Raw genomic sequence first — 15,106 nt, forward strand, 5'->3', positions numbered from 1 at the left:
GCCTGTTGATCTTGGCATCTGAGGAGATGATGCACCCCAGGTAGCTGAACTGCTGGACTGTCTTCAGAACTGATTCACCCACAGTGATGCAGGGAGGGTGATAATCTTCCTGGGGTGCAGGCTGGTGGAGAACTTCTGTCTTCTTCAGACTAACTTCTAGGCCGAATAGCTTGGCAGCCTCTGCAAAGCAGGACGTCATATGCTGCAGAGCTGATACCGAGTGGGAGACGAGTGCAGCATCATCAGCAAACAGTAGCTCTCGGATGAGTTTTTCCATTGTCTTGGAGTGTGCCTTTAGTCGCCTCAGGTTGAACAGGCTGCCATCGGTGCGACTCACCCACAACTATAAGGCCGTCATTTAGTTTTGATGAGACATAAATAACATTTTCAAAAAAATACATCGGTGGGGAAAAAAGGTATAATTAAACATTTTGTGAAATGTCTATATTTTTTTAGTCATCACAGTGCACATGTAATTGTACATTTTCCTGGCACTATACCGGAGATATGGAATGTCAATGCAGACTGCATTTTCTCCAGGGCAGCTGATCTCCCAGGTCCCGCCTGGAGGCTGGCAACCCTAAAGACAATGTCAATGTTAGCTGCGTGACAGTAATAATATTGGGACCTCTTAGATTTTCAGGCTACTAAAAGGTCATTTGCATTTTTTTTAATTAGATTTTTATTAACAGATTTTCAGTTTATGATAAAGAACACTGTAATCTTATCGCCTCAAATAATGCAGCCTTAGTGAGGATATAATAGACAAATTTTTAAAAAAAAACAAGAAAAAGGAAGAGTAATCCATAAAACAGAGAACCAAGGAGCAGCCATACAATTACACTGAAGAGCATCCAGTGAAAATACATTCTATTGACTTATTCTACTGTAGGAATGTACAAACAACGGTCCCAATATTCTATTAAGAAATCCAGTTAATCAAATTCAACTAAGTAGACGCAGGGGTGGCCAAGGGTAGCTCTCCAGATGTTTTTTGCCTACAACTCCCATCAGCCCCAGACATTGGCCATGCTGGCTGGGGCTGATGGGAGTTGTAGCCAAAAACATCTGGAGAACTACCCTTGGCCACCCCTGAATTAGAGGTCACAGTTTTTGTATTCAGACCAGAGGAGAGAAAGTGAGCCCAGAACATATTAGAGCATATCACGATAAAAACTTTTTTGGGGGAGAATATTATGTTTGTTGAGATATTCCTTATTTGGAACCAGTCGTTCACGTTTTTAACATCTTGCCTAATGTCAGCATGAACTCGTGATGCATTCCGATCATGTGCGAGATAGCAGAAATCAATGAGAGCCCTTAGCTCTGGATACTCTGGGAGTGAAGCCCCGTGCCAGGTTCCTCCAGAGTAGCCCCACTGAGCTGCCTGGGACGTGGCTGACGGCAGCCTTGGCTGAACCGCCTCGTGGAGAGGACGGGAAACATTTTGTAGAATTGCAGATTTATACCCCGCCCCTTCTCTCCGAATCGCAGAGTCTCAGAGCGGCTCACAATCTCCTTTCCCTTCCTCCCCCACAACAGACACCCTGTGAGGTGGGTGGGGCTGAGAGAGCTCTCACAGCAGCTGCCCTTTCAAGGACAGAGTCTCAGAGTGGCCTGCAATCTCCTTTCCCCTCCTCCCTCACAAAAGACACCCTGTGAGGTGGGTAGGGCTGGAGAGGGCTCTCCCAGCAGCTGCCCTTTCAAGGACAGAGTCTCAGAGTGGCCTGCAATCTCCTTTTCCTTCCTCCCCCACAACAGACACCCTGTGAGGTGTATGGGGCTGGAGAGGGCTCTCCCAGCAGCTGCCCTTTCAAGGACAGAGTCTCAGAGCGGCCTACAATCTCCTTTCCCTTCCTCCCCCACAACAGACACCCTGTGAGGTGGGTGGGGCTGAGAGGGCTCTCACAGCAGCTGCTCTTTCAAGGACAACCTGTGCGAGCACAATGGCTGACCCAAGGCCATTCCAGCAGCTGCAAGTGGAGGTGGGGGGAATCAAACCTAGTTCTCCGAGATAAGAGTCTGCGCACTTACCCACTACAAACTGGCTCTCTCCAAACTGGCATGAATAAACATGAAGAGGCATGTGTATTCATGCCTTGCTGAATGAGAGTTTGACAACGTATAAATTAATCATTTCCCAATTTCTCAGCCCTATAACTCTCTCTAGAGTCTATTGTGCCTCTGCTTCGAGTTACTGGTTAAATGAGAAGATTTTTCTGAACCAAAGAAAAGAACCCCCTCAGAAATCTATTTAATAACATAGACTTCCTTTTAAAAGCAGAAATACTCTCTAAGGAGATACAGGGGACTTAAGCTGTGACGTTCCATACAAGCCTCATATAAACACTGCTGAACAGCACAGCCGAACAGAAAGGGTTACACTCTCCGAGCTGTTTGCTAGAGAGGTTGCCCAAAGGGGGGGGGGGAGGGAAAGGTTTGCTTTTGCAGGGCGGAAGGAAACTGGAGGGGGTGCATGTATGAGTTACAGCAGGGAAGTAAGTCACTGGGCTATTCTTATATTTATTTAAACCACCACCCTACATAAGCCATTGGGGAAAGGCCTTGAGAATCTGAGAGGGAGAGAGGCTCATTCTCAGCCATGGTTGCCAACTCCTGGATGGCAAATTCCTGGACATTAGAGGAGGGTGAATTGTGGGAAAGGACCAGTTTGTGGCCAGGGAAGGACCTCAGATGGGAACAGAGCCATAGAAGACGCCAAGCATTTTTCACGCGTCTGCAGCACGGAAAGGGTTACATTGGCAGAGCTGTTTGGTAGAGAGGGCGAGAGAGGAGAGGGGAAGCCTCTTTTTTTTTGCGGGGTGGGGGAGGGTTTGCACAGGAAGGTTTGCAAAGTTCGGTGATTTATCTCCGTTCTCATTTTCCCTTGCGATCGGGTGGAATTCTAGCAGGAGCTCCTTTGCATATTAGGCCACACCCCCTAATGTAGCCAGGCCTCCAAGAGCTTACAAAAAAAGAGCCTTGTCAGCTCTTGGAGGATTGGCTCCCTTCTCATTTGGTGACCAAAGTATTTGAGCTTTAGCATCTGACCTTCCAGGGAACAGTCTGGGTAGATTTCCGTTAGGACTGACTGACTGGATCTCCTTGCAGGCCGAGGGACTCTCAAGAGTCTTCTCCAGCACCACAGCTCAAAAGCATCTATTCTTCTGTGCTCGGCCTTCCTTATGGTCCAACTCTCACAGCCATACATTACTACTGGGAAAACCTTCGCTTGACTTTTGTTGGCAGGGTGATGTCTGTCCTGCTTCAGGTAACAATAGTGAAGTGGCCAAGTCTGCAGATGACACTAAATAGTTCAGGGTGGTGAGAACCAGAGAGGATTGTGAGGCACTCCAAAGGGATCTGTTGAGGCTGGGTGAGTGGGCATCAACGTGGCAGAGGAGGTTCAATGTGGCCAAGTGCAAAGTAATGCACATTGGGGCCAAGAATCCCAGCTACAAATACAAGTTGATGGGGTGTGAACTGGCAGAGACTGACCAAGAGAGAGATCTTGGGGTCGTGGTAGATAACTCACTCAAAATGTCAAGACAGTATGCGAGTGCAATAAAAAAGGCCAACGCCATGCTGGGAATTATTAGGAAGGGAATTGAAAACAAATCAGCCAGTATCATAATGCCCCTGTATAAATCGATGGTGCAGTCCCTATGAAGAAAGGTTAAAACGCTTGGGGCTCTTTAGCTTGGAGAAACGTCGACTGCGGGGTGACATGATAGAGGTTAACAAGATTATGCATGGGATGGAGAAAGTAGAGCAAGAAGTACTTTTCTCCCTTTCTCACAATACAAGAACTCGTGGGCATTCAATGAAATTGCTGAGCAGTCAGGATAAAATGGATCAAAGGAAGTCCTTCACCCAAAGGGTGATTAACATGTGGAATTCACTGCCGCAGGAGGTGGTGGCGGCTACAAGCATAGCCAGCTTCAAGAGGGGATTGGATAAGAATATGGAGCAGAGGTCCATCAGTGGCTAATAGCCACAGTATATATATGTATGTGTGTGTGTGTGTATACACACACACATATATTGGCCACTGTGTGACACAGAGTGTTGGACCGGATGGGCCATTGGCCTGATCCAACATGGCTTCTCTTAAGTTCTTACTTTCCCATTTTTCATGGGGAAAAATATTAGAAAGTTTATCAAACCTAAGAGTTCAGCAAACTTTTCACAAGGGGTTTGAACAATGGAGTCCAGAAGCAAGTATTTTTTAGGGGGGGGGGTAAGAAAGAAAGAGAGCAATAAAATTTAAGAGGTTCTGGAGCTCTGGTTCCAGTGAGCTCTTGCCCCAAACGAGGCCTGACTAGGATGATTGCTGTGCCTCAGCTTGCTCAATGGATCAACGCAAATTTAAAACAGAGGAGAGAGATCCATGCTTATGTCTCCATGTTCCTGCAGGGCTCATTTTGTAGCTGGAGCTCCTTTGCATATTAGGCCACACACCCCTGATGTAGCCAATCCTCCAAGAGCTGACTGGATCTCCTTGCAGTCCTGTAAGCTCTTGGAGGATTGGCTACATCAGGGGTGTGTGGCCTAATATGCAAAGGAGCTCCTGCTAGAATTCCACCTCTGCATGCGATGTGTTACTCCCTGTGTCTCTCCTTCCCCCCCCCCCCCCAGAGAGAAGGATCTCTGCACAGTCGAGCGAATAAAGGCAATCTTCTCACAGACGGAGGTGACTCACTAGAGGGGCAGGAGACGGAAGAGTAGGACCCAGGAGGTCCTGGAAGCGTCAAGACAGCAAGCAAAGGCCTCTTTCAGTTTGGTGTAGTGGTTAAGTGTGCGGACTCTTATCTGGGAGAACCGGGTTTGATTCCCCACTCCTCCACTTGCACTTGCTGGAATTGCCTTGGGTCAGCCATAGCTCTGGCAGAGGTTGTCCTTGAAAGGGCAGCTGCTGTGAGAGCCCTCTCCAGCCCGACCCACCTCACAGGGTGTCTGTTGTGGGGGAGGAAGGTAAAGGAGATTGTGAGCCGCTCTGAGACTCTTTGGAGTGAAGGGCGGGATATAAATCCAATATCTTCTTCTTCTTCTTCTTCTTCTTTCTCCTCCAGGCTGGGAGTGATGTTGAATTCAGGGAAGGAGTCCCGCCAGATATCCTGGCTGAGGACACCATGAACTCGGGTGTACACTGCCAACGTTTCTGGCAGTTCCGCTACCGTGAGGCTGCTGGGCCCCGAGAGGTTTGCAGCCAGCTCCATGGGCTTTGCAACCACTGGCTGAAGCCAGAGAAGCACACCAAGGAGGAGATCCTGGACCTGGTGATCCTGGAGCAGTTCCTGGCCCTCCAGTCTGAGGACATACAGAGCTGGGTCAGAGGATGCAGGCCGGAGACTAGTTCCCAGGCGGTGTCCCTGGCCGAAGGTTTCCTCCTGAGCCAGGCAGAGGAGAAGAGGCAGGCTGAACAGGTGAGGGGATTTCCTCCCAACGTGTCCAATTCAAGCCACGATATCCAGCCTTATCCTAAAGTGTCCCTGAGGAATATCTGCCCAAGTCTGAATCATCCAAAGGGAGGACTTTACAGCCTCCTTCAGCAGCCTCTTCTACTAGGAAATTTTTGAGCCCTCCAAGATAACGCACGAGGTCTGCTGATGGAAGGGTGGCTCAGTGGTAGAGAATCTGCTTGGTAAGCAGAAAGTCCCAGGTTCATATATCCCTTGGGAAGGGATGGTGGCTCAGTGGTGGAGAATCTGCTTCGTAAGCAGAAGGTCCCAGGTTCAATCCCCGGCATCTCCAACTAAAAAGGGTCCAGGCAAGTAGGCGTGAAAAACCTCCGCTTGAGACCCTGGAGAGCAGGGGAGGGACGGTGGCTCAGTGGTAGAGTATCTGCTTGGTAAGCAGAAGGTCCCCGGTTCAATCCCTGGCATCTCCAACTAAAAAGGGTCCAGGCAAGTAGGCGTGAAAAACCCCCGCTTGAGACTCTGGAGAGCAGGGGAGGGACAGTGGCTCAGTGGTAGAGCATCTGCTTGGTAAGCAGAAGGTCCCCGGTTAAATCCCTGGCATCTCCAACTAAAAAGGGTCCAGGCAAGTAGGCGTGAAAAACCTCCGCTTGAGACTCTGGAGAGCAGGGGAGGGACAGTGGCTCAGTGGTAGAGCATCTGCTTAGTAAGCAGAAGGTCCCAGGTTCAGTCCCCGGCATCTCCAACTAAGAAGGGTCCAGGCAAGTAGGCGTGAAAAACCTCAGCTTGAGACCCTGGAGAGCCATGAATGGGGCTGTGGCTCAATGGAAGACCCTCTGTTTAGGAGGAGGAGGAGGAAGAGGGAGGGACGGTGGCTCAGTGGTAGAGCATCTGCTTGGGAAGCAGAAGGTCCCAGGTTCAATCCCCGGCATCTCCAACTAAAAAGGGTCCAGGCAAGTAGGCATGAAAAACCTCCGCTTGAGACCCTGGAGAGCAGGGGAGGGATGGTGGCTCAGTAGTGGAGCATCTGCTTGGGAAGCAGAAGGTCCCAGGTTCAGTCCCCGGCATCTCCAACTAAGAAGGGTCCAGGCAAGTTGGCGTGAAAAACCTCAGCTTGAGACCCTCAGCTTGAGAGCTGCTGCCAGTCTGAGTAGACAATACTGACTTTGATGGACCGAGGGTCTGATTCAGTAGAAGGCAGCTTCATATGTTCAAGGGTGGAGAGGCTAGGATTCAGACAGGATCTATTCCTTGGTCTATTCCAGTCCCCCTCTTTCCCCTCTCTCTTGGTGCCCCCCGACCGGGATAGCCCAGGCTAGCCGGATCATGTCAGATACTAAGCAGAACTGGTCTTGGCTAACACTTGGGTGGGCAACCTCCAAGGAGTCCCAGGGCCAAGACGCAGAGGCAGGCCATGACAAACCACCTCTGAAATGTCTCTTGCCTAGGGTTGCCAATCCCCAGGTGGGGGCAGGGGATCCCCCAGTTTGGAGACCCTCCCTCCGCTTCAGGGTTGTCAGAAAGCGGGGGGAGGGGAGGGAAATGTCTGCTGAGAACTCTATTATTCCCTATGGAGATTTATTCCCATAGAAAACCATGGAGAATTGATCCGCGGGTATCTGGGCCTTGGGGGGGGGGCTGTTTTTTGGGATAGATGCACCAAATTTTCAGTATAGCATCTAGTGCCTTTCCTCAAAAAACCCCCCAAGTTTCAAAAAGATTGGACCAGGGGGTCCAATTCTATGAGCCCCCAAAGGAGAGGGAATTGAAAACAAATCAGCCAGTATCATAATGCCCCTGTATAAATCGATGGTGCGGTCTCATTTGGAGTACTGTGTGCCGTTCTGGTCGCCACACCTCAAAAAGGATATTATAGCTTTAGAGAAGCTATAATAGAGAAGGGCAACTAGAATGATTAAAGGGCTGGAGCACTTTCCCTATGAAGAAAGGTTGAAACGCTTGGGACTCTTTAGCTTGGAGAAACGTCGACTGCGGGGTGACATGATAGAGGTTTGCAAGATAATGCATGGAATGGAGAAAGTAGAGAAAGAAGTACTTTTCTCCCTTTCTCACAATACAAGAACTCGTGGGCATTCGATGAAATTGCTGAGCAGACAGGTTAAAACGGATAAAAGGAAGTACTTCTTCACCCAAAGGGTGATTAACATGTGGAATTCACTGCCACAGGAGGTGGTGGCGGCCACAAGTATAGCCACCTTCAAGAGGGGTTTAGATAAAAATATGGAGCAGAGGTCCATCAGTGGCTATTAGCCACAGTGTATGTGTGTATATAACATTTTTTGCCACTGTGTGACACAGAGTGTTGGACTTGATGGGCCGTTGGCCTGATCCAACATGGCTTCTCTTATGTTCTTATGTCCCTAGCCTTTATTATTTCCAATGGAAGGAAGGCATTGAAAGGTGTGCCGTCCCTTTAAATGTGATGGCCAGAACTCCCTTGGAGTTCAATGATGCTTGTCACACCCTTGTTCCTGGCTCCGCCCCCAATGTCTCTTGGCTCCGCCCCCAAAGTCCCCAGATTTTTCTTGAATTGGACTTGGGAAACCCTACTCTTGCCTTAGAAAGAAGTCGTGCTATTTTATGGAGTATTTCTTTTGGCTATTTTTTTGTAATGCTATCGAATGATATAATTTTATGCATTTGTAAGTGAAAGATCTTGGTTTTTAATAAAGATTTTTTTTAAAAAAACAAGTCTGGCTCAGCGCCTAGTGGTGCATAACGCTAAAAGAACTAGAACAGGGGTGTCAAACGCTTTTGTTATGAGGGCCGGATCTGACATAAATGAGGCCCTGTAGGGCTTACCCATGGCAGGCCAGGCCTTGTGTGTACCTATTTAAGCTTAGATAGCAGAGAGAAACTTTATAAAGGACACAGACCGACACAAAGTTGTGTGTGTTTTTTTTTTAAACCCTCAAAATAACATGCTTAAAACATTAGCACTTGTTGGTCTTAAAGGCGTTTTCTTTGTATCTCTCCCATGGGACCCAGGGAACTGAGCAAAGGAAGCTCTAGCTCTTTCCTTCCGTCCCCGGGGGACCAGGAGGGGGAGCCTCAGCCAACAGAAGGAAGAGAGGCTTGGCTCAGTTACTCTGCTGTGCAGTTGAAAGAGCCTGGCAAAGCAAGCTCTTCCTCCCCAAGGGAGGAGCCTCAGGCAATGGAGAAAAGAGAGAGTTTGCTCTGTAGCTCCTGTGCGATTGAGCAAGCCTGGCAATGCAAACTGTTATGCAGAAGGAAGCAAGAGAGAGGAAGAAGGAAGTAGAGAACAGCCAGTCGGGGGCCTGATAGGAGCCCTCCAAGGGCCTGGAGAGCCAGTTTGGTGTAGTGGTTAAGTGTGCGGACGCTTATCTGGGAGAACTGGGTTTGATTCCTCACTCCTCCACTTGCAGCTGCTGGAATGGCCTTGGGTCAGCCATAGCTCTGGCAGAGGTTGTCCCTGAAAGGGCAGCTGCGGTGAGAGTCCTCTCAGCCCCACCCACCTCACAGGGTGTCTGTTGTGGGGGAGGAAGGGAAAGGAGATTGTAGGCCACTCTGAGACTCTGTCCTTGGAAGGGCAGCTGCTGTGAGAGCCCTCTCAGCCCCACCCACCTCACAGGGTGTCTGTTGTGGGGGATGAAGGGAAAGGAGATTGTAGGCTGCTCTGAGACCCTGTCCATGAAAGGGCAGCTGCTGTGAGAGCCCTCTCAGCCCCACCCACCTCACAGGGTGTCTGTTGTGGGGGAGGAAGGTAAAGGAGATTGTGAGCCGCTCTGAGACTCTTCGGAGTGGAGGGCAGGATATAAATCCAATATTTTCTTCTGATTTGGTCCCCAGGTTGCATGTTTGACACCCCTGAACTAGAACTTCTGTCTGCTAGACAATCTTAGGATCCCCTGGGTATACTGCGCACGCACTGCCATATGTTAGTTAATTAATTTCCCTTGCTGCTTTTTCAGATGTGGGGCCCATCCCTGAAGATAGAAGGGACATTCCCTGAGGTGGAAAGAACTTCCTTGGAGCAAGAGGAGAGAGCGCAGGCCCTGGATCATGCCCAAGATGCCCTCTCCTGTGGTAAGGACTCTTTGCGCCTGAGTGCATTTGATGGGTAGAGAGTTCAGGTCGGGGGGGGGGGGGGAATTAAACACTTCTTCACACAACACAAGAGTTAATTGGCAGAACTCAACGTACACTAACTGAACACATTTATGGATGGCCATTCCTCACATTAATTAAGTTATTGGTAATCTCATCCTATAAGAACGCTCAAGAGTGATAAAACTGCAGTCCAAGCTCCGCTCATGACCTGAGTTCGATCCCGGTGGAGGCTGGGTGCAGGTAGCTGGCTCGAGGTTGACTCAGCCTTCCATCCTTCTGAGGTCGGTGAAATGAGCACCCAGCTTGCTGAGGGGAAAACGTAGATGACTGGGGAAGGCAATGGCAAACCACCCTGTAAAAAGTCTGCCGTGAAAATGTTGTGAAAGCAACGTCACCCCAGAGTCAGAAACGACTGTTGCTTGCACAGGGGACCTTTCCTTTCATCATACACACAAATTATACAATTTACACCGTGCTTTTTTTTTTTTTTAGCAGGAACTCTTTTGCCTATTAGGAAGAGCCCCGTGGCGCAGAGTGTTAAAGCTGCAGTACTGCAGTCCTAAGCTCTGCTCACGACCTGAGTTCGATCCCCGGCGGAAGCTGGGTTCAGGGAGCCGGCTCAGGGTCAACTCGGCCTTCCATCCTTCCGAGGTCGGTAAAAGGAGTCCCCACCTTGCTGGGGGGGAAGTGTAGAGGACTGGGGAAGGCAATGACAAACCACCCCGTCAAAAGTCTGCCGTGAAAACGTCATGAGGCGACATCACCCCAGAGTCGGAAACGACTGGTGCTTGCACAGGGGACTGTCACCTGTGCCTTTTTAATCTCATCCTCCTTTCATGATCTTGGCAGAGCTACTCATCCTGGTGAATAAATGGAGCCTCCACCCTCAGGGGCAGCAGAGTTCAGAAAAAAAACATGTTTTGGGGGGGGGCAATAATCTCAGGGAAATTTGGCTTCTGTTCTCCTGCTTATCAGGGCCTCTGGCAAACCGCTCTGCGAAACAGGATGCTGGAATAGGGCTGGTGGGGTGCGGGCCGGCGCCTCCCAGGAGCTTAAGAGAGGGACTTTGCGAGTGGCTTGGAACAGATGTGGTGTCATGTTGATGTTGCATCTGGCTGAAAACCTACCCATGCCAAGACACTCTGAAACTCATTCCTGTTACTCTGGAGCAGGGGTCCTCGAACTACGGCCCGCGGGCCAGATGTGGTCCGCTGAGGACGTTTATGCGGCCCGCCGGGTTATGGCAAAATCAGACCGGAAGTGACGTTCGACCTAAACTCGCATTAGCAACGCACACTTCCGGCACTGGGCTGAGGCGGCGGAGACAGAGTGTGAGGTGATAGCGAGGTGAGGTGAGTTCCCAGGCCGGGGTGTGTGGTGTGGGGAAGGGAGAGAGATGCAGAAGACCGAGAACTGACGGCCCGCGGCCTTGTACAGTAACGTCAGTCCGGCCCTCCAACAGTCTGAGGGACAGTGAACTGGCCCCCTATTTTATTATTATTATTATTATTATTATTATTAATTTTATTTATATCCCGCCCTCCCCGCCTAGGCAGGCTCAGGGCGGCTAACAACATTCAATAAAACATGATATAAATACAGTAGTTAAAATACATTAAGTACATTAAACATATAGACACATTAAAATTATAAAACATTTAATATAAAACAAAAATATTTAAAAAGTTTGAGGACCCCTGCTCTGGAGATTCCAGATGCACTCACGTCACATCTGGGATTAATGCAACAGTGGCATGTCTTGTGACATCATTCTCCCCCCCCCCCCCGCCTTGTTTTCCTCCCCCAGGCCTGACAGACACCACACAGAAGTCTGAAATACACTGAAAGCATTTATAAGCCCTGGAGGTCATTTTCTATGAGGTACCCTGGTGCTTCTCTTCTGCCTCTCCCAGAATTTTTCAGAGCATGAATACACAGGAACGCAGTTCCGCCTGGCTTGGCATCAGGGGGTGTGGCCTAATATGCAAATGAGTCCTTGCTGGGCTTTTTCTACCAAAAAAAAAGCCCCGGTAGAAAGTACATTAAAATGTATTGAATGTACACAGGGTGAGGTTTCACACCCCTGAGAAGGGGTGTGCGTGCATGAAGCGGGGAACAAACAAGAAAATGAAATAGAGAGTCATGGAAAACACCCTTCGTTCCTCCAGGCGGTGGAGAGATGCTGTGGAGCCATCGTCTTCTCAGAGGTGGGGAAAAAGCTACTGCGTCTCCAGTCCAGGTAAGGGATTTGAGCAGGGGACAGCCTGGGTCCCCCCTCCGTTCTCAAGGGGGCTTTTGCTCCTGCAGTTTCTATGAGGTGTCAGGGCGAGAGAGGCCTTGAATGCCACTCCTTTTTATCCATGCCAAGCCATATACCTGATTCCCTCCCAGACTATTCCCTTCCAATGTGCAATCTCTCCCTAGCATGATAAGAACGTAAGAGAAGCCATGTTGGATCAGGCCAGTGGCCCATCCAGTCCAACACTCTGTGTCACATAAGAGAAGCCATGTTGGATCAGCCCAATGGCCCATCCAGTCCAACACTCTGTGTCACATAAGAATAGAAGAGAAGCCATGTTGGATCAGGCCAGTGGCCCATCCAGTCCGACACTCTGTATCACATAAGAACATAAGAGAAGCCATGTTGGGTCAGGCCAGTGGCCCATCCAGTCCAACATTCTGTGTCACACATAAGCACATAAGAGAAGCCATGTTGGATCAGGCCAGTGGCCATCCAATCCAACACTCTGTGTCACACATAAGAACATAAGAGAAGCCCTGTTGGATCAGGCCAGTGGCCCATCCAGTCCAACACTCTGTGTCACACATAAGAACATAAGAGAAGCCATGTTGGATCAGGCCAGTGGCCCATCCAGTCCAACACTCTGTGTCACACATAAGCACATAAGAGAAGCCATGTTGGATCCAGGCCATTGGCCCATGCAGTCCAACACTCTGTGTCACACATAAGCACATAAGAGAAGCCATGTTGGATCAGGCCAGTGGCCCATCCAGTCCAACACTCTGTGTCACACATAAGCACATAAGAGAAGCCCTGTTGGATCAGGCCAGTGGCCCATCCAGTCCAACACTCTGTGTCACACATAAGAACATAAGAGAAGCCATGTTGGATCAGGCCAGTGGCCCATCCAGTCCAACACTCTGTGTCACATAAGAACAGAAGAGAAGCCATGTTGGATCAGGCCAGTGGCCCATCCAGTCCAACACTCTGTGTCACACGGTGGCCAAAAAACCCCCCCCAAGTGCCATCAGGCAATCCACCAGTGGGGCCAGGACTATTAGAAGCCTTTCCACTGTGCCCCCCCACCCACAAGCACCAAGAATACAGAGCATCACTTGCCCCAGACAGAGTAACATAAGAACCTAAGAGAAGCCATGTTGGATCAGGCCAATGGCCCATCCAGTCCAACACTCTGTGTCACACAGTGGCCAAAAAACCCAGGTGCCATCAGGAGGTCCACCCGTGGGACCAGGACACTAGAAGGCCTCCCACTGTGGCCCCCCAAGCACCAAGAATACAGAGCATCACTGTCCCAGACAGAGAGTTCCAACAATACGCTGTGGCTAATAGCCACTGATGGACCTCTGCTCCATATGTCTATCCATTCCCCTTTTGAAGCTGTCTGTGTTTGAAGCTGCCACCACCTCCTGTGGCAGTGAATTCCATGTGTTAATCACTGTGTAGAAACATCATTTTAGTCTATGGTTATCTGGGAGTTGGCAGGAAGAGACCTTCAAACTGGAGTCAGGCTCCCACAAGAATGGATTTAGTGGGGAAAATTCTGGAAACAGTAGAGCTGGACTTTTTGTCCCAGCTGTTGGCTGGGAAATCTAAGGAAGAAGCAAGAAAATATTGGATGAAATTTTATGCCTGGCTAGACATTCAAGACTCTTTTCTCTGGTGTGAACTCATATCTCTTTTTTTCTTGTACTTTGTATCACAAGATTGCCTTTATTGGAATTGTCCAATTTAATAGACACTTTAACAAAAAGATTTATAACATAAATGTTGATGATGTATAGTTTAGAGACAATAATATGTGGCAATTTATGTATTTTTAGAAAGTATTGCAGATGTAGACTTATATTTTTTGAAAGTATTTTTTATAGGTGTGAACTTATCTCTCTTTTTTTCCTGTACTCTAACACAAAATTCCCTTTATTGGAATTGTCAAATTCAATAGACATTTTAACAAAAAGATTTATAACATAAAATATCAAAATGTTGATGATGCATAGTTTTGAGACAATAATATGTGACAATTTATGTATTTTAAAGTATTGCACATATAGACTTCCATTCTTTGAAAGTATTTCTTATGCAGAATAAGACTAATATGTACTCCTATCCCCTATCCTTTCTTATTCCCTATCCCTAATTCCTTGAAATCAATAAAACTTTTAAAAACTGAACAAACTGGAGTCAGGCTAGTCTCTTCCTCCTCCCCTCCGGTCTGGAAGCAGCAATTCTGAGGAGGCCTCCTTGAGAGACAGGAAGTCTTTCAGGCTGGTCTCCCAGAAGGCTGCAGGAGGGGGGAAACCAGTTCCTGGACAGGAACTGGGTTTTATATTAGTGATTTTTGGCGGGAAGCCATCAGTTTGAGTTGGGCTTTGAGTTCAGTTAGTGGGGTTGACGAGTCTGTCTGTTCTGGATGGCACAGCCAGGGCAAGTGTTATATTAGGGGAAGAAGGAGCGTTTTCCCCTACTTTGATTTATTTCTTCTGTTCACTATTTTAAAATGCCTGTATATAGTTGTAAATTTTAAATAAATGTTTTGTCTTTTTAGAAGGTAGTCCCTCTGTACCACCTAGTTTCCCCAACCGCCTTAGACCACGCTACTGCAAGAGGGGAGTCCGGGGAAGGGGGAAGGCATGCAGTTGGCAAGGGTGCCAATCCTCCAGGGGTCTCCCAAAGAAGGACTTTGGTCTCTGTGATAACCAGGTGCTGGGTTGGCAGAGGACCTTGAGGCCAGACCTCAGAACTGGCAAGGGGGATTGGGAGTCCTGTTCCTCTTGGTCAGGAACCCCTAAATTGAGCAGGTGGTGGCAACGTGCCCTAGCGATGAGAAGAAGAGTAGCTTCCTTCAGGAGTTGGCAACTCAAAAGGGAGTTGACGGGACCGGGTCTGAAGGCAGAATCGGGCCGGTACCGTCACAATCACCCTTTGGGTGAAGAAGTACTTCCTTTTATCAGTTCAAACCCAACTGCTCCGCAATTTCATTGAGTGCCCACGAGTTCTTGTATTGTGAGAAAGGGAGAAAAGGATTTCTTTCTCTACTTTCTCCATCCCATGCATAACCTTGTGAACCTCTCTCATGTCACCCCGCAGTCGACGTTTCTGCAAGCGAAAGAGCCCCATGCATTTTAACCCAAGCGTTTTAATTCTGACGAGATAATCTACTTTTTCTTTCAGTGCCCATTTTCCTTTGCGGACGTGGCTGTGTATTTCACCGTGGAAGAGTGGGCCCTACTGAATTGGGGCCAAAGAGCTCTCTACCAGGAAGTCATGCTGGACAACTATAGGAACGTGGCTTCTCTGAGTAAGGATATTTGTGAGGTGCCAAAGGTGTGAATTG

The 15,106-nt window shown here is 48.8% G+C and overlaps 3 protein-coding genes across 4 annotated transcripts in view; 2 read left to right on the forward strand and 1 right to left on the reverse strand.

Moving 5' to 3' along the window:
* The window catches only part of LOC132589100 (oocyte zinc finger protein XlCOF6-like), a 235,415-nt gene that overhangs the window by 193,140 nt on the left and 27,169 nt on the right, over nt 1-15,106 (reverse strand). The gene's annotated exons all lie outside the window — the stretch shown is intronic.
* Nucleotides 5,133-9,523, forward strand: LOC132588982 (zinc finger protein 232-like). The gene is made up of 2 exons (XM_060261486.1): nt 5,133-5,426; nt 9,371-9,523. The coding sequence occupies exons 1-2, from the start codon at nt 5,133-5,135 to the stop codon at nt 9,521-9,523; spliced, it is 447 nt and encodes a 148-aa protein (XP_060117469.1).
* On the forward strand, nt 11,689-15,102 carry LOC132588983 (zinc finger protein 620-like). The gene is made up of 2 exons (XM_060261487.1): nt 11,689-11,748; nt 14,944-15,102. Exons 1-2 carry the CDS (start codon nt 11,689-11,691, stop codon nt 15,100-15,102), a joined length of 219 nt encoding a protein of 72 aa, XP_060117470.1.

This window comes from Heteronotia binoei, chromosome 21 (assembly GCF_032191835.1).
Source record: "Heteronotia binoei isolate CCM8104 ecotype False Entrance Well chromosome 21, APGP_CSIRO_Hbin_v1, whole genome shotgun sequence".
Taxonomy (NCBI): domain Eukaryota; kingdom Metazoa; phylum Chordata; class Lepidosauria; order Squamata; family Gekkonidae; genus Heteronotia; species Heteronotia binoei.

Bases quoted from the DNA above. Each gene is read 5' to 3' on its own strand.
- LOC132588983 (XM_060261487.1), top strand. From the start codon at position 11,689: ATGCTGTGGAGCCATCGTCTTCTCAGAGGTGGGGAAAAAGCTACTGCG. The intron at 11,749-14,943 runs GTAAGGGATTTG...TTTTTCTTTCAG, and splicing joins CTACTGCGTCTCCAGTCCAG to TGCCCATTTTCCTTTGCGGA.
- LOC132588982 (XM_060261486.1), top strand. From the start codon at position 5,133: ATGAACTCGGGTGTACACTGCCAACGTTTCTGGCAGTTCCGCTACCGT. The intron at 5,427-9,370 runs GTGAGGGGATTT...CTGCTTTTTCAG, and splicing joins AGAAGAGGCAGGCTGAACAG to ATGTGGGGCCCATCCCTGAA.